The following is a 25527-nucleotide window of genomic DNA, read 5'->3' as shown; positions in this document are numbered from 1 at the left end:
CCCCACCTGCTTGTTGCAATGGGGCTTAGCAAAGCCCCTCCATGGGTGGGGTCAGGGGGAAGGGGATTGGCACTGCCTGCCTGGCTTGCAGCATGCTGCAAAGGGCAAGAAAGCAGCTGCTGCTGGCCAGCAGCAACAGAGGCCCCTAGAGAGGGGACAGGGAGCCGAGCCTGGTATCATCAGCTCTCTTAATCTGTGTCCCACGCCTGCCCAGCGGGGACTGCAGCCGAGCCTACGCTGGCTCCTGCTGCTGTTGTTTCTCTCTCACGTGTCAGCCTGGCAGGGCTGCACCAAGTGCATGCTGCTCCTGCTGCTGTTCCCTCCTCTCCTGTCTGTCCCAGCCTGCCCATCATGGCTTTGTGAGCGGCCGAGCTCCTTCAGGTACCTCCCTTCCCCTCCATCCACACATGCTCCCTCACTCAGCATGAGAGGACCAGAGTAAGTTGCAGGTAGAGCCCACCCCACTCCCCTCAACGTTGCAGCTTCCCTTCCTTATCTGCTGCCTGAAGCACTGCAGCAGGGACAGGAGAAGGAGTTGCTGGAGGATGGGCGAGCCCAGCAGTTACCTGGGCAGCCGCGGTGGTGGCAGCAGCAGCAGCCCTGCTCAGAAGCTTTACTTGCTGGTGGAGGAGGCTGGGAGTGCAGCACGCTCTGCCCTGGGCAGGACTCAGCCCCAGGCAGAGCGCAGCAGGCCCAGCTGTGGGTGGGGCCACATACAATTAATTGGTGGGTGCCTGCCTGCCTGCAGGCTGGATCTAATCAGCTGGCACTCAGGCCCATGGGCCGTATTTTGCCCACGCGTGCTTTATACTATTTGTATGTTGTGATTGATGCAGATTGAGCGTGCCGACTTATTAAGCAGTTTCATGCAAACAGCACATGTATGAGTCACACTGTGGCAACTGCAATTAGCCACAGTGTTTAAATTGCCAGATTTAAATGGCAAAGCACTCCCTTGTGAACGGTTTGTGGTTCTGGCATGTACTATGTGCACTAGCCTGGATTTGGTGATCTTCAACATTTGATTGACACCAGTTTTGTTTATGGGGTCTCTTTTTTCAGGCTTTTTCTAAATGAGGGCCATAAAAAGAAAGGGTGCTATGTTGATGGGCAGGTGTGGGGGGCTGCAGAGGAGTTTTAGTTTTTTTAGATTGATGTGATGTGTGTGGTTTTCTCACTGATACTTATGGCAATATGCCCAAGCTTTAGGTTCTTAATTATGTCCTTCTCCCCCACCATCATTACCTACCCAGGAAAAATGATAGATATTCCAAAGTAAGCATACAAAAGCTCTCAGGATCTACATTTGAGACATAACAATCCTGATTTTGGGGGACTGCTGAGAACCTAGAGATCCTATAGTTTTTACTTAGAGTCATAAATGCTATGAACTCCTGAATATTGCCCCATAGTATCATGGAATCATAGAAAATGAGGGTTGGAAGGGACCTCAGGAGGTCATCTAGTCCAACCCTTTGCTCAAAGTAGGACCAGCCCTAGGGCTTCCCAGGGCTTTGTTGAGACAGGCCTTAAACTGGTAGCACAGTTCATATTTAAATGGACAAACTGGCTGCATTTACATGTTCAGTTAATGAACATGATTAAATTCTGGGGCTTATTGCGCTGGAGCTGATTACTCCTGGGTGCTGTGTCTTTATGTTTACCTGGGCCCACAGCACATTGAGGGGTCAGGCCCCCTGACTGGCTGGGGGCCTGGAGGGTCAGCCTGACAGCCCAGGGCTGCTCCCCCCAGCTCGATGTGGTACAGAGGGGCTGACTGAAGCACAAAGGTGCTTCAGCATGGGGCTAACCAGCAGGAAGCCCCTGCACTGAAGCACCCTCATGCCCCAGCCAGCTCGGGCAGTATCTACACGTGTGCTGCTGCAGAGTAAAAACTTTGCAGCAGTACAGTACTAGTACTTGTATTTACAAGTAATATTGTTCTGTGGAGTTAATTAATTTACTTCAGCCTAACAGGGGTGCACATGTAGATGTGCAATGTTTACTGCCCAGGTAACTAGTCTACTGTGCAGTAAATATCTTATTTAGATACCTCCATGGGCAATAATATGCCTGAATTTTCTGTGCAGAAAATTCAGCTTCATTAAAGCACTCCTCAGTGGGTATCTATATGTGTGCCCCCGTCAGGAGCTGTTTGAGCCCAACAGGAGCAGTCCAGTCCAGGGCTGCTCTTGTCCTGCTCTGTCCCGCTGCAACAGGCAGGGAAAGCTCCAGCCCCATCCTGGTCTCTCTGGGGCAGGGAGAGCTGTCTCAGCTGCTGGGCAGCTGCTGATGGGTCCTGATCTCTATGTGGCTCACAGAAAGAGTCCTACTGAGCTGAGACAGCTCTCCCTGCCCCCTGTGACCCTCTGCTGCCTAGGCTGACCAGGAGCACTTTGCTTCCAGTCAGAGTCTACACATTCAGTAAAGTGCATTAGTTAATGTGCCATTCTCTAGTACCTATATATACAGGTTCTAGAAAGCAGCACATTAGACTAATAATACCATGCAGTACTTGCTGCACACATGTAGATGGTGCCGCTTTCCTATGCATTAGATTAGTTTACTGCGCAGTAATGTATCACAACATAACCATGTGCAGCAGATACTCTGCAGGAAAATAGGCAAATGTGTGGCTTTTTACCACCTGTAAATACAGGTTGATTACCTGCTTATTAGGTACTATACTGCTCATGTAGATGCTGACCAGGAGCAAATTTGCTCCCAGTCAGCCATACCAGCAGTGAGCCACAGGGGACTGGGGAGTCCTCTGTTCCTGGTCCTTGTGCTGCTCAGCTTCTGATTCCCCCCAGGAACCAATCAGCACTAGAACAGTGTCACTCTCTGTCCCAGACTGTCCGAGCACTGTGTGGTACCTGGCTCTCCACAGGAGCTGGGAGTGGAGCAGCACTGGGCCTGGGGAGCTCTGTGTTTCCCTGCTCAACCAGGGGCTCACCACCAGCTGTCCCACAAGCTGAATTCCCTGCCCAGCTAGGGGCTCACCAGCAGCTGCCCCAGGAGTGGTATGGCTCCTGGCCAGGCCCCTGCACAGGAGCAGCAGAAATACAGATTAGCACCCAGACCTGGGGTGTGTCTCAGCCCTCCCCATACACTGTTATATGCAGCTGTTACACCCCAGACCTAGGCAGCTGTTACACCCATATCTGCTATTCCCATGCACTGTTATATGTGGCTATTACACCCTAGAGCTAGGGCTACCCCATGCCATGCCTCTGTGGCACTGGGGGACTCTCTTGGACACCCCTGACCACATGGGCTGGACCAAGAAGAATTTCCAGCTGTAATCCCAGCCCCAAAACCAGCCCAGTTCCAGGAAAATCTGAAAACTAGAAAAATCACAGAGGCATGGGGTGGCCCAAGAAAAATTTTCACCTTTAATCCCAGCCCAAAATAAATTCCTTATCTGAGCCCGTGTACTTAGTATAGTGGGCATAGGGCGACTGTCAGTTGGCAGTCTGGCATGCACAAACCACACTTTCAGCTGGGCAAGACCCTGGCCAGAGGTGTCCAGGAGAGTCCCTCAGTGCCACACAGGCATGGTGTCAGATGGCCCAGAAAGGATTTCAATCTAATCTCAGCTCAAAAGTGAGTTCCTTATTCAGGTCCCTATACTTAGTACAACGGGTATGGGGAGGCTGTCAGCTGGCAGCCTCGCATGAAGAAATCGAGCTTTGGGCCGGGCAAGTCTCTGGTCAGATAAATCCAGGAGAGTCCTCCAGTGCCACAGAGGCATGGTGTAGGGTGGCCCAAGAAGGATTTCCAGCCCAGCCATAATCCCAGCCCAAAAGTGGTTCCTTATTCAAGCTGATACACTTAGTGCAGGGGGTATGGGGGGGGGGGGGGGGCTGTCAGTTGGCAGCATGGCATACACAAACTGCGCTTTGGGCCCAGCAGGACTCTAGTCAGGGTTTTTTGGGACAATCCTCCAGTGGCATAGACAGCAAGTTCGGGGTGCACCCTACCCTGGCTGGCCACCAAACCATTGCAAAGCCTGGTCTTTCTCTGGTCTTTCTTGCCTTCCCCCCACACCCCCATTTTTGGCAACACCTATTTTAAAACCCAAAAATGGGGTTCTATTTGAGCTAGGCACTCTTGCCTTTGGGGATTTGTCGAGGCACTCACAGACTTCGGGGATTAATGGAGTCACCAACATTGCTAGGTGACAGGGAAGCTGCCCATTCCAGCACTGTCCCTGCACCCTTTGGCACCATGCAGCCCATCGGGCTTTCCAATGGGGGTGCACACCAGGGGTTTCACACCTCATTTGTCAGCCTTGCTGGGGTACTGGTTTTAGGGTGACCCCACTGGTCACTCAGGCAGTTCCCTCATTGCCAGGACAGCTCCAGCTGACACTGACCATGGTACTGTCTCCTCATCTCTCTGGACACAGCCGTGTCGACCCAGGACTGATTCAGGTGCACCCAGCTCTCTGGAGTGTAATGGCCACATATAACAGTGTATGGGGAGGGCTGTGATGAAATGGTATATGTGGCCATTGCACCCAGTTCTGGGGTGTATCTCAGCCCTCCCCATACACTGTTATATGTGGCTGTTACACCCCAGAGCTAGGGACACCCCATGCTATGCCTCTGGCACTGGGGACTCTCCTGGACACCTAGCCCAAAAAACAGTTCCTTATTCAAGCCCATATACCTAGTATAGTGTGCATGGGGGGCTGTGAGTTGGCAGCATGGCACGAACAAACAGCACTTTGAGCCAGGCAAGACTCTAGTCAGAGATGTCTGGGAGAGACCCCTAATGGCAGAAAGTCATGGTGTGTGGGGGCCTAAGAAGGATTTCCATCTCTAATCCCAGTCTCCCATCTCCGTCTCTAATAAGAAATTCCTTATTCAAGCCCATATACTTATTACAGTGTGAATGGAGTTGTCAATCAGGCCATGCTTTTTGGGCTGTGCAAGACTCTGGTCAGAGGTGTCCAGGAGAGTCCCTGGTGGTACACAGGCATGGTGGATGCAGGATATTAATTTACATATTATTTGGTAAATATGCATAGCTAATGAAATTCTCTCTCTTTAGAATGTGTAATTCATTAATAAGAAGCTTTTATTGGGTATAAATTAGCTTTGAAAAAGGAACTGGGAACCAGGAATAAGGACCTGGGAATTAAAGGAACAAATTGCAGCCTCATGAACTATAGCCTGTAGCCTTGGTGTTGGCCACCCCGAAACAGCGGATGGTGAGAAGGCCAGTCACTGCCAGCCAGGGGTCCCTGCCCCACACCACCAGGGGCAGTGGGCGGGGGGTGGGGAAGGGGTTGTGTGGTGCAGATGTTCCTTGACCTTCAGTAGAGGCAGGCAGTTTGAAATTCAGGGAGCAAACCTTATCATGTGGCCTGGGGTGCACCAAAACAGTGGATGGTGAGAGCAGGCCACTCACTGTGAGCAGGGGGTCCCCCACAGCTGCAGGCCCAGGCAGAAGTGGGCTGGCAGGGTATTTTGCAAGTGAAATGTTCCTGGGACCTCAGAAATGTGGGGGGTGGCTGACTGATGAACAGAGCAAATAAAGTGCATGGCTTACAGCTAAGCAGGCTTTTGCCAATTCTGGGAGAGAACCCTAACATACAGCATTGGGTGCATGTGTGGTATGGGTCAGGTAGCTCTGGGAATAGGCCTTGGCATACTGGAAGGTAATGCAGGAATGGGGATTTGTCTGCTTGCTAGGGCATAGCTTCCTCTATTTCTAATGGGGTAAGCGATAAGAAAACAATAATATTGCTGACCCTAGATCAGTCACATCACAGAAGTCTGCTTCTAGAAGAGGAAACTATATGGTTTATAGAAGTGGTGTCTGTTCAAACTCCTGGAAAGCCAGGTTCGGAGGTCTGCCTCAAGGCACAGACTGATGAGAACTGTAATCTGAGCTGAGGAGGAACCAGAATTGACATGCAAATAGGGTTACTGTGAAATACTGATAGGACAATGCACTGTCAGATTTCAAGTCTCTGCTCATAAAGCAGACCTAGGGTCCTTGTACTCTATGGCATAACATGATGAAACCATGTCTGACTATGAAAAGAAAAAAAAAAAGAAAAAGAAAATTGCTCAGTCAAAAAGAGTGTGGTCACTGACCTGTCACACTTTGGGGTGCCTCTCACTTCCAACCTGCAGTCCCTGCCACCCAGCCCTGCCAGTGCCCTCATCCAGGGCCCCAGCCAAAAAACATCTTCATTGGAGCACTGTTAATGCAGACAAAGCAATTCCAAGGGGGTCTGGGTTTTTGGTTGTAGCCATGTTGGTCTAAGGACAAGGCAGACAAGGTTCTTTGAGTAGATGTGATATCTTTTGTTAGACCAACTGAGTAGTTGGAAAAAAGTTCTTGGTAATCTTTCAGGTGCAGTCACCTTTCTTCAGGCATGGGGAGTCTCTGCTGTTCTGAGACTCCAAGAAATGAAAGAAGCTCAAGGTGTGGCAGGATGTCAGTGAAAACGTAAATAGGGTCGGCACTCCAGGATTGGCCAGAGTCACTCAACTGGTTTTACAGGTTCTGTTGAGGAATCTTAAGGTAATGATCTGGGGATGGGAAATGGTCCTTTCCAGTCCTACAGGAGGCACAATATACAACAATAACACAGAAAACATGATCATGCTTTATAGCCAAGCCACTACCCACCAGCCCTGCCAGTGCCCCTCACTTCCCTCACTCTTGCTGGGGTTGCCCTAGCTCTGGGGTGTAATAGCCATATATAACAGTGCATGGGGAAGGCAGAGATGTGCCCAACTCTGGGGTTTAACAGTTCCATTTAACAGTGTATGGAAGGGCTGACATACATCCCAAGGCTGGGTGCAACGGCCACATATACCAGTTTAGCATGGCCCGTACCATACACTGTTATAATTGGCCATTACAACCCAGAGCTGGGTGGGTCGCAGGACCCAAGCTTCCCCAAGAGTGAATGACTCTCCCCTCCCTGCAGTGACCTATGGGTTGTGGCTCGAGTGCGTGGGGGCTGGTGGTTGGCACAGGTGGTAGCCCCTGCCCCTCCCAGCCCTGCCAGTGTCCATGACTCCAAACCTGAAGCCCACTGCCCCACCAGCCCTGCCAGTGCCTCTCATTCCTAGTTAACTTGCAGCTTGCCAGCCCAGCTGGTGCTCCTCACTCCCTACCTGCAGCCCCCTGCCCCTTCAGCCCAGCTGATGCCCCTCACTCCTGACCCGCACACGCTGCACTCCCAGAAAGGGGCAGCAGTATGACTGTTAGGCAGAGGAATGGCAAGCAGACGGTGGTCAAAGGAGGACAGGGACATGCTGCTGGGGACAAAAATAGGCTTAGAAGGAACAGGAGTACCAGAGAAGAAGGGCAAGTTTGGGGCGGGGGGGTAGACGACAGGAGGGGGAACAAGTATTGAAGGGATCTGGTTGTAGGCTGGGGGGTTTTGACTGCAGGCGATGATAATCTGCCAATGCAGCAGTTAAAAGACTGACATGCAAATAGACTAAGTGATGAGAAAATTCCTCTCATTGAGCCTGGGCTGTTTCCTTCTTCACCTCAACCCACACTATGCCCCTGCTGTGCAGGGGTGGGGGTCTTAGTTCATGCTGGCCACTGTGTGGTGATCACAGGGTGGGGGGGCGGGGCGGGGAGAGGGAGTTGGAGTAGAGTGATCGCAGCCCCCCCCAACCCCACTTTGGGGGAAGCTGTCCTGGGCACGGGATACCCAAGGAATCCAAATCAACCTCGATAATAACCTCAGGCCACCTCCATGCTGGTTCTCAGCTTTGGAAAAAAATTCTGCTTTTTGATGTGAGGATACAAACAACAGGAGACACAAGATTTTTTCTGTTTTGCATAAATATTTCTGTAGCAATGTTTCCATTCAGGCTTTAGCCTGGATAGCCTGGGTACATGATACCCAGATGCCAACACACAGGGAGGTGGCAGGGGATGGGGGGAGGCAGCCAGACCCTTTGTGTACCTTTGTGTAGCCCTAAGTGTGCCCCACACCTAGCGACCAGTGCAATAAGCGTGCAGAAAAAGCAGGGGGTGGAACTACTTTTGGACCGAGCTTGGATAGGGGGGCAGCCCCTTTGGGAGGCCTGTGGTACAGACCCCCAATGCCAATCCAGACTTGTGAGGGGGAGGTAGGCAGGCTCACTCTTGTGGACCTTTGCATGAAAACATTTCCCTCCCCACCCAGCAGCGCCTCGTGCAACAAGCAAGAAGCGCCCAGAAAAAAGTGTGAAGCTTTGCAGGGGAGGTGGGCAGCACTGCTTATTGAACTCAACCTCCCCCCCAAATGCATATCTCTCAAGCAAAACTGCCAACAACCCCCTCCGCCCCCCCAAAAGCAACCTGGCACAATCCAAGAAAATAAACCAACCAAAATATCAAAAGGGCAGAGGGTAAAATTGTTCTGATGTGCACCCCTAGCACATTTTACTAGTTATAGCATAATAAGTTATTGTGTGGTAAATCACGTCTGAGTTACTGATTTAGTCATCATAAACTAAGTAAGGAAAATTAAACCAGGAGCATTTTTAGTATGTAAATGCCGATTACATAGACAAGTGCCCCTAGAGATAAGTACTGAAGTTAATTTTTGATGCTGCCCCACAGATTTCCTTTGCTTGATCAGACAAACTGAGGAGGCAACACACATTTGTAAAAGAATATCCCTTATTCTGATAGCATCAAACAGACACTTGAGAACTGCTCCAAGAGTTTAATTGGCTTTAAAACACCATTTGTAAATCCTTAACAAAAAAGCGCAATTTATCTGAAGAACATTCTCTGCAGAAAGCTCAGATATGTCTCCAGATTGCCTTTCTGTATGGAGCCAGTTAATTTCCTCATCCGTATAACAATGGGATTTTACAGTACAGTCAGTTTCACGCATCGTTTCACTACTGTGACTAAAAAGTAACTGAGCTTTGGTGTGACTGGTGTGAAATCCTGTTGCTTTACTTATCAAAGGATTGAAACCACATGGGTCCTTAATTTAAAACTAGAACTAAAAAGGTTCTTTAGGTGGATGCAAATATCTTCCAAGTATCATTACACAATTTCTAGATAAGAGATTCAATTTCTAGGCAATTTCAAGGAAGACGGTAAAAAACAAACAAACAAAACAAACGAAACCAAAAACACAAAACCAGAGCAGTAAGCTGTATACTAAACCCTGACTTTATGCCCACGCTCAAGTCCAACCCTGTTTAGGACAGCACCTATTTGATTAACTTGAAACATTGATTTCAATGAGATTCACACACTGCTTACAATTAATGCTGTGCTGCTTGGGGAGGTTCTCTTGAATCTAGAGCTCAGGCTAATGCTGCCTCTCATTTGGAAAGTCATGCTCTATTTTCAGATCCAAATGTGATCTTGTTTTGCCCTCTTTTAACACACTCTTAGATACTATTATTGTCCAGATTACAATATTACCTTAACATCTCACAATCCAAACAAGGAAAGGCAGTGCTGTTATCTTCAATTTGCAGATGAGGAAGCAAACCACATTATCCTGTCTCTAACTTTTTATCTGCTCTGTGAGGAATAAGCCTCCTTCAGCGTATTGTTGGGATATAAACTCAGGTTTGTTTTGATAAAAATTCTAACACTTGTCCACTTTCAGATAGCTCAATAGAGATATGTGCAAGTGCACTTGCACACTTATAGGTAGTAAACTCAGTAGCGCAGTGAGCTCATGGAACACCCCAGCCAGACTGGCCGGGGGGGGGGGGACTGGGTATGCTGACCATGGTAGACTGAGGGCTGGGAGAGAAGGCAAGGGTGATGGAAAGGGAAATCTTATCTGTCCAGAGCAGCTGCAGTGGCAGCTCCGACAGGAGCCCCATGACCAGGATTCCTGGGAGAAGATCCTGGTGCCCCATTCACCACCCTTCCCTCCACCTCCTCCAATATGTCCATATTGGAAACAGAGCTATGCTTATTCTGGCAAAGGCTCCCAGGAGCAGGAAGGGGGAAGAACCATTCTGCCTGCCCCATTTGCCCTCTAGATACAGTGTTAGGTGCAGCACTGTGCTGCCTGGCTCCTACAGCTTGGCAGGGGCAATGTAGGGCTGTGATAAAGATTCATAGTGTGTATGGGAGTGGGGGTGGGGTGAGGAGGGGAGGGCTCCTCATAGCCTGGACAGGTGTCCTGCTTGCTTTGTCCTAGTTCACTACTGGGTAAACCACTGACAAGTCCACTGTGTACAGTGGAGCTGCCAACTCTCATTAGAGGTTCAAAGTAGTGGATACACTAGCAAAGGCTGAAAGATAAAAATCCAGAGTTGGGGGGTGCAAGGGGTAGAGAGATATATATGCATAAGTCTACAGTTTGATTCCAGTCTGACTACGCTCGCTCCAGGTAGGACATACAGCTCATAACAAAGACTGTGCTGTCATTTTGATTTAGAACTCTTTTCTAGCAGTAATCATTTCCTCCTTTACATGATAGGATTTCTCAGAAAGCTAAGTCCAGTGGTAGATTAATGCACTTCCAAAAATCCAGATTCTTTTAGCATAAAATTGTATATCAAGGATATGCCAGGCACTGCTGGGATATGAGATGGCTCTGTGGCTGAATGTGAATCTTTGAGTCAGCCCTACATTTATGCCAGTCAAATCCTCCAGTGGCATAAATAGGCATAACTCCATGTATCCATCATGAATAAACTTCATCAGTTAAGTTATTCTGCTTTATATCTGTTGAGAATTGGGCTCATACTCTATGTTTTCAATAAATATGTCTAATGATAACCACATTTTCTTTTATATTTTTAATTATGCTACATTCAATGTAGCTGAAATGTATTTGATAATTTCAAGATTTATCCAAGTCTTTCTTGGTGACAGGTAAAAGAAAGGATACTAACACTTGGATTTACACTTGAATCAGAACTCCCACATTAAATTCCAATAAAGCAACTCCTATTTAGGAAGAGCAAAAGGCCAGAAATATCAGTGGGATTAAAACTGTCCCTATGAAACAAGGTTCATGATGTATGTACCTATTATAAACCAGCACACCAATTGTGGGGGGTGTAGCGAAACAGGCCCAAACTATCAGTCGTAAATCGGTGCAACTTCATTGAAATCAATAGAATTGAACCAGCTTATGCTAGTGATAAAAATGAGTATAGGTTTCACCAGTCTTTAAAAAGGTTTACAACAAAAGCTTTCTGTTGCAATGGAGCATGTTTTGAGTGCCCCACAATAACTGCACATACAGCAACAAGGAAAATCCAATTCATCACAGTGGGCAAGAGTGTGGCTAGTCAGTGGGTCTGATGTATGTTGTGAAATGATGTTGGACAACTTACACAATGCAGATAAAGTGGTTTCTGATGATGGATTTTAAGTTTTCGTGTTTTTTAAGGACATGCTATAGGATATACATGCATTTAACAGTTATTTGAGAGGGCATTTAATGAACTCACAGCATATATATTTGACACGAACAGGCATTTTGCATTTCCCATGTTGTATTCAGTGTCGGATGCACTGCAGCTTGCTGGCAATTATCCCAGAACTTTTCAAGGAAGAGCACATGGATGTTTGCAGTAATTTATTGGCTGCTGTTTGCAAATGTCTGAGAAATGAGATTCTTAACTTCAAAATTTATTTAGGTTCCTCCTAGTTGTTTTTAAGTAATTAGGAGCTATGGTTAAGTGTATGGTGAACTTGGAAGATTTAGGAATTTGTTTGCCTGTTTCCTTATGGAAATTGGAACTATTCCATCCAGACATGTGGTCAGTGTTTTGCTACTCATCTTTCTACTCCTCCTCCAGAGCAATCTGGCAGTGTGAGCAAACGTTTATTTATTTAACTTGTAAAGCTGTCACCATAGACAGATGTTATTTCAAGAACATCCCACCTGATTCATTTCTTCTGATAGCCAAAGGCTTTTTGCATACTATTTGCTAAACATACAATAAGCAAAGAGAGAAAGTGTAGGGTCATAAGTCTGTGTAGTCTCTATCAGTGCCAGAATGCATTCATGTGTGTTCCTGCTTACTGAGATTATTTATGAAATGGATTTTCTTTTTTGAAGTTGACCCTTTTCTCTACTTATCTCCCTCAGACCTTTCATTCTGCTTCTATTTCGAAACATATTTTAAGCCTTCCTTTTTTCCAGAACCTTAACATAACGCCCATTTAAAATCAATAACTTTGCTCTGAAAAATTGTTTTATTTTTTAACTTATAAAGCAATTTTGATATACATTCATGGGATTTTTAAAAAGATACACTCAAACTTTGTGAAAAAGTTAAATGAAGTATAAAGAATGACGAAAATTTGTCTAAAAGTAATTGCACAGGGTGCTTGCTCTCTTTTTATATTAATTATTGTATTAACTAGTAGTAAAATATGTATTAAATAATAAACTAGTTCTAATACCTATTGAAGAAACTGTTACAGTGAAAATAGCCACATTATTATAACATTTAAGTCAAATGTAAGCTACTAAGGAAATTGCAAGGGGAATTTTTGTTCAAAAGACATAATGAAAATTGTATGACCCTCTCTTTTTAATGCTTAGGAAGAACACATTTAGAGTTCCTAATTCTAAAATTTAGATTTAACTACCAAATCTAATAGAATATATCTAAAATCAAGGGTTATTTCAATCATTTACCTGTCATATTTCTTTATGGAGGAAAGATTTTTACCTAGTCCATCATTTAAAGATTTTGAAAACACAAATGTTTATTTCATAATAAGCTTCCATATGAATAGCAAAATGCAACCTTCAGAGCACATTCATAGAATCAAATTTCAAACAGGAATGCTGGCATTATTAGTATATTAATATATATACCTAACTTAAATACTGTAAATCAGGGTTGTCCAACTGGTAACCCATGAGGGGCTAACGTGAGGCCCCCAGTATCTCACCTGGTCACTGCTGCCTCATTGCTTTGACTGCAATAGCAGCTGGAGTCTCCAGACTCCCCCTCCCTCTTCCAGCTGCCACTTCCTGCCCTTGCTCCAACCCCAATGTGGCAGTATAGGGAGTTAAGGGTGAATCAGGGGCTATGCCTGGGGTAGACGGAAAAATCAGAGCTATATATGGAGGGATTACACCCATGTGGTGCAGCAGTAGGGTGGGGAGTGGAACCTGCACAAGTGTGTGGCACAGTGGTGGTAGGGGAGGAGGAAGTGTCCACACACTACACCTTGTACATCCCATGTGGTGTGCAGCCCCCTGCTGATGTGGCCTCCAGAGGCTTAGAAGTTGGACAGCCCTATTGAAAATAAAGAGTAACCATATCCAAGTCAATGGAGTTATACCAGTGTTATAGAGAGATCAAATACATAGATTTAGAACTTTTCAAACATTGTAGAAATGTCAGAAAGTTCTGAAATACCATACTCTTTTATCACTTCTATTCTGATCCTTAGCTTCATTCTTCATGGACTGTCAAGTTTAAAAGTATAATAGTTTTATGGGACATTTATGGAATTGTTCTGCTATTGCAGTTGATTATCTAGAAACACTACTTGTTAAACCCAATTTTCAAGGAGTGTTTGGTATGAGCAGGGAGTCAGATAACAGTGAACTCATTAGCAATTCACATGTATCATTTATGTGACATGTTCTGAAAATGCTGAGAGTTACCCAGGGATTACATCAAGTTGTGCTGATCTGCCTTTGGGACTGTTCTAGCCAAGAATAAAGTACAAAACCAAACTGGAAGTAAAGAAAGATACAAATCTGATATAAACAATGATATTATCTATTGTTCATTCATCTATAAGATTACTCCAGTGGCTATAAACAAGTCCTGGATTTCACACAGCCCATATTCAAAGACCCCAGTGCATTGATACCTTAAATGATTTTATTTCTGTATTCTGTAAATGATTCTATTTTTAAATTATTTTATTTCTGTATGAAACTTCTGTGCTCACATTTTAACATGTAAAACTTCTGCACTCCTGTCATATTAAAATTGTGAATATTTCTTGTTATCACTAGTTTATAACCAAGGAAAAGAATTTTGGATTGAATTTTTGGGGGTCTGATTTGGGCAGGGCATTATTGGTCAGAGTTTGCAAACAACAATCAGATAGTCTGTGCTTTGCTTGGAACAAAGGTGTCCATGGATACTTTTATGTTTTTTCATTGTCAGCATGAAAAAAAGTGAATTAAAACAAAAACTGGCAAACTCATTCCTTCTTCATAGCATTTTGCCAGGAGAAAAAGTAGAATTCCCTCTGTACTCAATGGAGAAATTGTAATGAATGTAGGTTTCCTGCGGGCAACCAGGAAGATCGGATAAGGACCTGGAGTCAATTTGATTGGGCTGGATAAAACACAGCATACTTTGTTTCAGATACAATACATTTGTGCTGGCTCTGATTTGATTTGAGTGTTGAATGCAGTCTGGATAGAAGACTTAGTAAAAGATCAAGGTTTCTTGTCAGACTATATTAAAGACAAATCAGACCCTTCATGCATTTTGTATACATTTTCATCAGGTCTGAATCCAGTCTGGGAATGGTAGACACATAGCTGATTATATTCCATACATTCCAAATGAGATCAGATTATATCAGATGTCAAGTTCAATCTAAATGGAAGAAATGTGGCCTTAGTTTTCCAAAAAATTGGAAGGCTTTGGTTGGCTGTATTTTTCAGGTACTCGGATGGAATACCTTAAAAGAGCCTGATTTTCAGAGGCTGTATATGAAGTGCTTTCTAAAAATCAGTGTCCTTCAAAAGTTGAGCTCTAAGGTATGAGACAATCACAACAACCATTCGCTTTAAAAATGTAGAAGTACAAGTGTAACTTGAACTGAAATAGGACAAGGCCTCAAATTCTATTACTTCTGATGTGCCTAAATGACAGTTTTTCAGCTGTGTAAGTGGTGCTTTTGGCAATTCTTTTACCATGCAGTATGGATACATTAGCATCCACATAGCTACTGCATATACGCTCATTAGTCTGTCTACTGGATGGACAAACATGCAGCTATATGCAAACCCAACATATATATATGTACATTTCACACTGGCAAAAGCCTTAGGATGAGAAAGACAAGAATGAACCTCACTTTTTTAGATGCAATAGCAGAGTGATTAGAGTACTCAGGAAAAAGGAGATGCAGGTTTTAGGTCCCCCTGTCACAGAGAGGACTTGAACCTACACATTTTCAGCTGTTTAGAGTAGTTCTCTAACTGCCATACCAGAGGCTAGGTGCTACCCAGACCTTTCTCCAACCCTCCTTCTGAGCCTGGCCCCTGGGGAGACAAAAGTCAGAGAAATGGAGTCAGGAGGAAGAGAACAAGCAAGAGGGTGCATGTCTTACTGAGCCTGATGCAACTCTTAAAAAGGCCCAGGTTTGGATGCTTGATCATAGTGGGACAAAAACTTCCTCACTCCTCTCCATCCACTTTATTCAATGATTATTAAATGCAAGGTTCAGTAGCTCAGCTTCAAAACGAATGCTGGAGAAGCCCTGGATCATTCCTAACGTGTAATGTGGATGCTACAGTGTGCCATGTGCTGGTAATTTGGAGCAGCACAGGCTTAAAATCTTTCTAGGTGCATTTTGGGGGGGAGCAAGAATCCAGGCTTTCCATTTTTTGAGCAGGTGCCCTAACTATTCAGTAACTGAGGCTCAAATATTGGAGGTCCCATCGACTTGTTTTTTTCTTAGCCATGTATTTGCCCAGCCAGTATGCAGCCTACTGAGCAGGTGCAGTAGCTGTGTGGATAATTTCAGGTATAGACTGAATGGGTTATAGTCACACTTACAGTGCCTATAAAAGGAAAATTAGCCTTTAGGCAAACAAAGGGAACAGGACTGTCCTGAAAGGGCTTTCCAGGTCATCTACAAACAGCATTTCTAGTACTGGTTCTAAAGTACTTAACAGATAAAACCCAGGTCTTTCTTTGCACAAAAGAACAGTTAAAGTCAGTGGAAGTTTAAAAAATGATGGTTTTGCAGAATCAGGTCTGTAATTTGCAGATTATTTTAGAAAAGTTATTTGTGAAATCATATATGAATGCATGTATATTGAAATTGTAATATAGGCTATTATTAATAAGAACATTTACAATTCAAACTAAATTGTATTACACATAGGCCACTGGAAACTATAGTGATGTTTGCTCAAAAGAATTATGATAGCAACTCATATCTTTTCCATCACAAAATACCATTTCAATGGACACAACTGTGGCATGACTGACTCTTCTAATCAATGTTCCCCATCACTATTAGTCTGTATCACCAACTTTACATTTAGCAGACAATTTAGAGTAAGGGAAGGAAACAAGAAACATAATCCAGAAATGCATGCTTTGTTCAATTGCAATTAAAATGCTGAACCATACTAATGTTCCCCATCAACATAATGAAAATCAGTGAGATGCTCACATCCTAAAAAAAACAGCTGCATATACAGGTGTTTGTACCAGATGCTTCCCTAAGCACAATGTGATAAAAATATTTTTTCCCCACTCAATATAGAACAGTCTTAAAGCAGGATATTTAAAGGAGGATGATAGTACAGGTAATTAGAAGCCCCATGCCTTACACACAAAATAATACTTTAGTGGGAAGCTGAAAACCATCTGCCCTGGACATATATAATTTCAAGTGCCTGTGTCTTCATTTGTGAATTAATCATACTGATGGGCAGGAGCCAACTTGGTGACTTGGTTGACATCTTAATTAGACAGACTGAAAATATTTAAGGTTCAAAGTCTCTCATCCTCAGAGCAAGTTACAATCTATTACAACTGCGATTCATTCCATTGACTCCAACTTAAGTGAGGATATAAAAATCCGGACCTGATAATCAAATAAGGAACACTGGTAAGAAATGTAAAGGAAACAACTGGTGTTAATACAAATATTCATACCATGGCTTTCCCTACCTTTGGACTTTCTGTCATGGTAGCTCCTGCCTCGAAAGTGATGTCCAGCATCCGTGTACAGATTTTCAAGATCTTCTTGCCATGAATCCGGATTAAAGTGTTTGAGTAGCTCTTCCACAGTGTCAAATGCAGCAACGGTCTGGTCTAGAGCTTCCACAGTGAGGGTAGGGTCAGTCACTGATGGAGAGGGATAGGATACCCCCTAAGAGTGACATACAGCTCAATGTACTTTGAAAAATTATGGCATAACTCAATACAACTGACAGTAGTTACTAGAGAAACTTTTCTCAATAGCTGATTCACTCATGCAATGGAGACTTTCCCCCTGGTATTTACACATCATTTTTGGCCACCTTTTAAAGTCTTAACATTGGTTGTGCCACTGCAGCTAGAAACAGATGTTGATTTTGGAGTGGGATCAGTTGTGTGCTGGGATAGGTCCTAGCACTGCTGATCCACTTCAGTGGCATCTATAGCGTCACTGGGACCACTGTCCCAAAGGGTTGGGTCCCTGCCGCTCCCAGGATTCAGAGGCCCAATCATGCAGGATGGTGGGCCAAGGTGCTGCTTCCTAATTCAAAGCACTTGTCTACAAGTGTGATATGGGAATCTCCATATGAGGAAAGGTGCTACTTGCAGATGTGTGCCCTAACTCAAGGCACAGCAGTGAGATATGTGCGCTGCAGGATTCCCCATTACACCTAATAAGCAAACATATGCCCTCTCATTTAAAGCATCACAAACTGTGACTACTTTTGATCATACCACCATTTTTGGCCCTTGGAGTGAGTGCAACAAAGGGCTAGGGCATTGTTTGCTCACAATATGTGCTACCACAAACATTTTTATGGTGGCACAAGGAGGGCAGCTATTTTCACCCTGTCTGTGGTGAAGAGCAGTGAAGCAGCAAGGCTCTGTTCCCTTCTAAATAAGGGCAGACACTACAAGGTTGGGTGGCACTGATGCTACTAGAAGCAGTTAGCCATTCCAAGAGACCATGCAGGCTGGGGAAAAGGCAGAGTTAGGTTTCTACTTTTCTCCCTGGCACAAACATGAGCAACTTCTCTCAGCGTGCATGTAGGCAAAAATTTCATTGACATATCCATACATTACTATCTTAGGTATTTAATATGGCGGTCATTACTGCAGTATCTGAATGCACTGGAATCCTTTTGTTATCATCCTGAGACTCTTTATGTGATGCATCATGAGCCCATGCACTCTTTTTTACAGGCTGGCAATTGTGATATACAGAGCCAAAAACCTTCACCTCAAAGGAATTCGAGGGACTGAATTCTGGTCTCCCAAGCTAGCAGCCTGACTACTGGACCATCCATTCTCTCCTCAGGCCCTTTGAATTTAATTTTATAAGGCCTCAGCAAACACTTCACATTTTTGGTCTCTGATATTAAGAAATAACTCTACTTTAGAAGGCCAATAAACTTGAAGGCCAATGAATTTGAGAAAAATTGCTGAAGTACGTTAGAAAATTGTAGTGCAAATTCTAACCAATCAAAAAAAGTGCAATATCGTGAGGGGATTACCACTTTTGTCAAACGTCGTAATGACTAACAAAATAAAAACAAGGATATTACGATGCATTTAGATCTAAACACCAGTTTTTGAGGCACACAGCTTGTACTGGCTTCAACCAGAGTCAGTTCACATCTAAGGGAAAATTTGACATGCAAGACTGCGCATTTATAGTTGCTAACTTCAGTTTTATTAGAGCAAACTGTTTACTTTTTCTGTAACCTTCACTTCAGTTCACAAATATTTAACATTTTACTATTCCACTTCTCCTCAGTTCTCACCTTTTCTCAGTTCAGTATGAAACATTCTCAAGAAATATTCACTACAGATATGTTACTTTCTTAAGTGCCACCTCCCACTTTCATAAGAGCTACCTCCCACTCTTCATAAGTTTTAATGGTCTTGCTTCTACAAAAAAACAGCATATTGCACAGTACTTATTTTCAGACAAGGTAGTACAGGAGTTTAGAGCATTATTTTTAAATAAAAAGATCATAAATAGAAAAAACGGGGGAGGAAAAAACCCATCACTTTCTCCTCAAATCCTGGATCTGAAGTGATGGAGACATAGTCATATAGCTTAATGTCAGATAACCATTCAAAGTCCTCACTAGAAGGCTAATTTTGGTCTGAACCTGCAAGGCCTCACACACTGTTAATTTGTGTAATTAACTGTAGTTAGGTGAGCAGTCCCATTGTAATCAGCGGAACTACTCATGTAAATAAACCTTCTCACTTGTTTGTGAGACTGGAGCCTTTCATGACTGGAGCACTAACTTTACTGTAAATTCACTCCTTTTAAATATTCAGTCCCTTAAATAAAACTTGCTAGATTTAGAATCTTTAATATAACTACTTGTATAGCTGTAAGTATGAGCTATCCAGATTATCAGGTCCCAGAGAGAAAAAAATTAACAAACATCACAGTACTGTGTTGCCAAGCGATCAAGAAGAATTGCAGTTTTCTATCACAACTACACTGGCAGTTGAAAATGAGTGCATATTACTGAGGTCCAGCTTTGTACACATGTGTACAAAGTACATGTACATTTTCTGTACATGTATGTACACAGATAGACCTCAATAATATGTACCTATTTTCAAATGCCAGTGTAGCTGTAGCTTATTTCATATACATAGACAGACATACATACACACACACTCACCAATATCAAATATCAGTGAAAGTAGCTTAGAATTTATTAAGCCTTCCCATAGAGACTTCATCCAAAATAAGTTTCAGAGGCTACCCTTCTGCAACTGCAACTTTTCTACAATCCAGTGCTAAATACAGCACAATGCAGAAGAGCCTAGAAAGTCATGATACACTAAAAGAAAAACCATGCAACAAAGAACCTCGACTGACTTCTATGAATCTGGGCATAACAACTGAGAACAAAAAATGCTCTGTAAGTGAAGTGAATAAAGTGTGCTGTTTAAAACAATGCTATAAGAAATTCAATGTGCTGGTCACAGTTATGATATGTCTGTGATTACTTACAGTATATTTTATATAAAAAAATCAAAATGCAATAAAATATCACAGGGTATCTATAAATCAGAAAACAAATGGGTAGCAACTAATTTATAATCCCAAGCCACCACTGGAAAAACTCTAGTACAAAGGGTAGGGAAATAGGAGAAAAATGCAAGAATGCTGAGTAAATACCAACATTTTAAAAAGGCTGCCCCTTGTTGTGATGCCCTCTACTAGGGCAACTCAAACACATGCAATCATGTTGTTTTCTACAGGCTGTCCTGAAAAGTAGATAGGAAAAGTCGAAGAAGCCCCCTCAAAAGTAGATAGAAGCCCTCTCAACAATGGAATTAATGGACTATCTCCTGTAGGTTAAGTGGTAGGCACCAGAGTTTGATACAGAAAGGTCAGGAGGTTAAATCTACAGTGCCACATATATGTGACCAAGATGATGAGCATACTGTTTTTATGTATTATGCCATGCATTTTATTATATTCTGTGGGCAACTGGAAGGTCAGACTGGCAGCCTATACATGTGCTCGGGGATGGGGTGGAGAGCTCCTCTAATTAAAATACTTCAGCATCATGTGTAATAAGCCCCTCCATATTTAAAAATGGCTGCAGGACACTTTAACTAAAGCTCACTTGATGAGCTTTAGTTAAAGCACCCCAGTGGCCATTTTTAAACCCACAGGGGCTTATACACATGGCACAGCAGGGATGCTAGAGTGTTTTAATTAGAATGCAGATTAATTGAGTCTGCTTTGATGCCTCCTAATTAAAACACATCGAAACACATATACAGACCCTTGTGACTTTGTAGGACATTTCAAACTTAAAAAAAACTGGGGAAGTTTTCACACCTTTTGTATGAAAGCACCTACATGAGATTTCTGAAAGAGAAATTTGCGCATCTAGTTCACATACAGAAGCAAGCTTAACATTCTCAGAGTGATAGGCAAGAATTATCAGAGGAATTATTACAGCAGTTCAGATAACCTATTGGCAGCTGCATCATGGACAGACCCAAGAGCAGGTTTAAAGCTGCCAACCCAACTGCCTCTCTTTTCTCCTGCCAAGAGCTAAATGTTAGCTTTAGAAAAAGATTGAGCCCCCTCTGTAATCTGGTTTCTGTGACTGCATCCAAAGACTGATGAATAGTAAAATATGAGAGGCTAACAACTACCAAGTAACATGCTTCTTGTTGGTGACTTAAAAACAGTTCAATATTTTGTGACCTTTATAGGACCGCTGGCAACACTTTTCTTATCAGTGCCAAACCATTAGCTACTTTGGTACCTAATATAACTCACTACTATTCTATTAAATCTGTTAGAGTCTTCCTATGGTACTGGGGATGTGATTGCAATTCAGTGGGAAGTTTAAATATCATTTGATTAGATTATATACTGCACAACAAAAGGTAAAGACTGGACCTATTGTTCTTCTGGGTGCAAGAACCCATCCTGAGGATTTTTTTTTTGTGGGCTCTGGCATATGTGGCAAAAGGTAGTTGGTGGCAGCTTTTCCTTAAGCATCCTGAGCAAAAACTTGAAATGTGGTTAAGTGGTTTGAGTTCAAGCCTGGGAATAGGAACACACATACTTGCTTACCCCAAAATTTCCTTTCCATAAGGAGCAAGGGTCACAGATCTTCTTGCCATGCCTATTTGTGGGTTTGATAGGGATTTTGGAGCTCTTGATCATTATGGAGTGGAGCAGCACATTGCTTGGCCAGTGACTGATGTGACAGAGGTCTGCCATTCAGCCACGCTCACTAAAGCCCCTTTACAGAAGCTGAGGATCTGCTTTGCTGAAGAATTAAGAATTCCTCAGCTGTAAACTGCTGTAAGCCTGTCCCTACTACTGACTCTTTCTGTAGTCTTGGGCAAGTTACTCAGCCTCTCTGGTTCAGGTTCTTGAGCTGTAAAATGAGGTAAACAATGCTTACTACCTAATGCTGGTACACTTGGGGTTAGAGGAAGGAAAGATGTTTTTTTAGCTAGGGCACTAGAGTGGCTCAAAGAGATGCTTCATGAATCCTTGACTTCCTATTAATAAAATGGAAAGTGCACTTTCCTACCTCACAGAGCTGTTGGGAGGATAAACACATGAATGATTCTGAAGCCCTGTGGGCCCCTCTCCTAGTGTAAGTAAAGGCATGATGGGATCTAATGAGCAATGCCCACATTCACACCTCTGCCATGCAACGCGCATAAGAGGAGGCATGACTGTGGGAACATGGATCAGATCCTATCACACCTTATGGTTGGTGCAGGGGGAGCCCAATCCTTTTGCACCAGGAAGAAGCGAGTTCCTGTGGCAGGGAGCCCCTCAGCTGAAAGGACTCTCAGCCACGGGGGTGCCCCACACACCTCTGCAACTGGGAGACCATCGCTGATGCAATTTTCCAGCTGTGTGGGTACACCAGGCACTCCATGGCAGGGAGACTGAAGCTGCTGCAATCTGTCAGCAGGGAGGGCACCCCACAGCAGCTGTGATCTCCCAGCCATGGGGGCACAGACTACACATGCAAATTATAAAGCTGGAAAGAAATCAGCTACAACGTTATTTCACATACATAACACTGCATTCCAGCAATAACTTTAGAGCTGGCTGGACCTTTTTAAGACACCATAGTTAATTTACGTATGTAGGCAGTCTAAATTAATTGTGCAGTTAACCAGGTAATAGATGTAACATTTGGAGGGACCAATGGTAAGTGGCCTAAGTGCCATACAATGTATAGGGGAAAACCCCCAACTAAAGGGATTCAAATATGGAAAAAAGGCATAGATTATCAATGATGTAATCAACGTTAACCCCTTTTTGTGGTGAGAGCAATTACTAAAATGCCATTTTCAGTGTAATTTGATCACAGTCTCACAGCCATCTGAGGAGACTCAACTTACATTTTCTAATGACAATTTACAATATTTTGTGTAAAAATATGGCATCAGATAAAAATGCATTAATTCATTTTAAACTCTGTGATAGAATGAAACAAGTTGTCATTCTCCAAATATTTGTGATATCCTTTTCATGTAATGTCTGGTAGAACCAGGCCTTGATAATACTGATACTCAGAATTAAGATTCACAGAGCAACTACTCCCAGGATCTTAAAGCACTTCATCATGGAAGATAAGCATTCTGCTGAGCTTTCATCTCCCCTGTCACTTCTACTTCAGTCACAGCCCTCTTCCTATGCTGTATGTAAGAGAGGCTGTCAAGAGAATCAGTATTGTGGGTGGGGCACTGGACAGACAATAAGGCATCGCAGAGGGACTGCCCCACTACCAAGTCTGCTCCTGGCATTTTCCTCCCACACACTGTGGACACAAAATCTACATTTTGCTTAAGAAATGTTGTTGGGTTGATTTCCTATTTGATAAAAATCAGATAATATGAAGGAGGGATAAGATTTTTAATAGAATCTGTTTTTTAAAGTCAGATTTAATTGTCCAAAATGGAGATTTAAACCAGGATCTTTCATCACTAGATATTAACCCCCCCCCCCCCCCAAAAAAAAGTTATGTATTGACTGTTGAAAGGTTAATCTGTTCTCCTAACAGCTGTTTTTTAAAGCTAATTATCACAAAATTTACTCTGATTTAGAAATTCCATAACTCAAAACTTAAAACAGTCTGTACTCGTTTCTGTACTGAGCTGGACTTAAGCCATACTGCCTATCTTTTCTTGGACAAAACAGTAACAAGCTACTTACTGAGACAGAGCTTGTGACAGATTCCCAGTTGGTTTCTGAGGCTGCGGGCTGGAAATCATCCTAAATGGGAAAAACCCACAGGAAAAATCACCGTCATAGCAATGTCCAAAAACAACAACAGGACCTAAACAATTCCTCTGTGGCTTTGGTCCTTTGCCCTTTTAAAACCTCTTCCAAATAAAAGCTCTCTGCCGCATATTTTTCCTACCCCCTTATACATGATATCACCATTTGCCTGTAGGGACATTTTTTTCATTCCATTTAAGAAAGGCATTTGCAAGTTTTTTAGGGCAGTGTCTGCTATTTATTATAGGTTTGTTCAGACTGGGTGAGAGCCCTAGCAGAAAAGGGTTCAACCCATTTCAGACATTTAGATGTACAATGAATATTAAATAACATTTTTCTCAAACATTATGGCAACTACAATTTTTAATTAGAAATCTTGTTATAAAAAAACTAGACACCTATCAGTAGAGATTGTTTATAGGTTGGATGGCTCTACAGTAATAGGTAATAATTCCTTAATTGGTTGACAAGCCAATTGAAGATAAATACAACAGTAGACAAGTATTATTTAGTTCCATTACAGTTTTGCTCATTTCCACTTAAAAGTGTACGTACTCCAACTGAAAGCATCAAAAAATGATGAAAGGAAAGCCGCACCAAATATAATGGCTCTCTCTCTCGCTCTCTGTCTCTCATACTCATACATGTATGCTAGAATGAATTGTTTATATCTTCCTATTGCAGTGCAACCTGCATATGCCAGCTGGTTTGAGGGAATTGGGAATTGGACACAGACAGCTAAATTTTCAATCCTCATAATAGAACTACCAAATAAATGCCATTTGAAATAAAGGGGTAGGTGGAACCTCAGCTACACCAATTTACACCAACTATGGATCTGCTACAGATATATGTGTGCTGGCAATGAGTAAAAGATACAAACTGGCTGCCAGATCTTTGGCTGAATTAAATCTGCTTTGCTCTACTGACTTCAGTTCCAAGCAGGAGCACACACACATGCACACACACATGCATGCATGCATGCACACGCACACACACACTTATTTCTGAATGTGACAAGAGAAAGTTGAACGTAAAGTATGCCAGATCATCAATAAATCTGTCACAGCTTTTTCTCTCCCTCAGTCAGGAAGGAACCTAACTACTTTCAAACAGTCCATGTAGCCAATATAACAGTCTTCATATTGCTAAAGGAGAAAAAGGCATCTGATATGTCTTAAAATTTCCAGAATTCATAGACATTGGGGCTAGAAGGGGCTTCAGGAGATCATCGAGTCCAGCCCCCTGCCCCAGGGGCAGGAAATCAGCTGGGGTCAAAGGATCCCAGCGAGATAAACATCCAAATGTCTCTTAAAGGAGTCCAGAGTAGGTGCCTGGGGGCTTGGACAGTAAAGAAGTTCTTCCTTATTTATTTATTGTTATTATTGTTTATTTATTGTTTCACATGCTCTTTCTCCCTCACTGAAGTGCTCCTTTCCCTGAAAGGGGCAAAGCCCCCGGGATTTTAAGGTGCCCTTCTGCTTCATGAAGTTTAGATTATTCAGCCATGGAACACACAGTATGCAGTGTCATATAGATGACCAATTAAATTACACAGATACTCAAGAGTGAATAATTCAAGTAGATAGTTTTACAAATAACCCACAGGACAAAATATATTTGCATCTATAATTAACTATAAACAGTATACAAATTTGTAAACTCTAAAAGAGTTCAAGAAGAAAGGACTAACTTTGCTAGATTAATTGCAGATTAGTTGGTTCATTCCAGTTAACTTTGCTATTAAACCGGAATAAATTCAGAATCCCTGATAACCTCAGTCACTTAAAAAACTTCATGACCAACTCCACTCCATCACTGGATTGCCTTCCTCATTGCCTTAGGAAACGT

General features: G+C 43.2%; 1 protein-coding gene across 5 annotated transcripts in view; it reads right to left on the bottom strand.

Annotated features, from left to right (window-relative positions):
- The window catches only part of PDGFD (platelet derived growth factor D), a 218321-nt gene that overhangs the window by 33648 nt on the left and 159146 nt on the right, over positions 1-25527 (bottom strand). For 4 of the 5 annotated variants that reach the window (XR_002088641.2, XM_019482020.2, XM_014600702.3 and 1 more), the window contains exons 4-5: positions 23611-23670; positions 16875-17076 (exon numbers count right to left, since the gene is read on the bottom strand). Coding sequence is in view for 4 of the 5 variants with exons in the window: in XM_019482020.2 (XP_019337565.1) it covers positions 16875-17076; positions 23611-23670 (262 nt within the window). In the remaining variant the exon portion in view is untranslated. The remainder of the gene's footprint in view (positions 1-16874; positions 17077-23610; positions 23671-25527) is intronic. The other variant, XM_019482019.2, reaches the window with a different exon arrangement.

This window comes from Alligator mississippiensis, chromosome 1 (assembly GCF_030867095.1).
Source record: "Alligator mississippiensis isolate rAllMis1 chromosome 1, rAllMis1, whole genome shotgun sequence".
Lineage (NCBI taxonomy): Eukaryota > Metazoa > Chordata > Crocodylia > Alligatoridae > Alligator > Alligator mississippiensis.
Note: the sequence above shows the minus strand (reverse complement) of the source record. Positions and strands in the feature narration are given on the sequence as shown.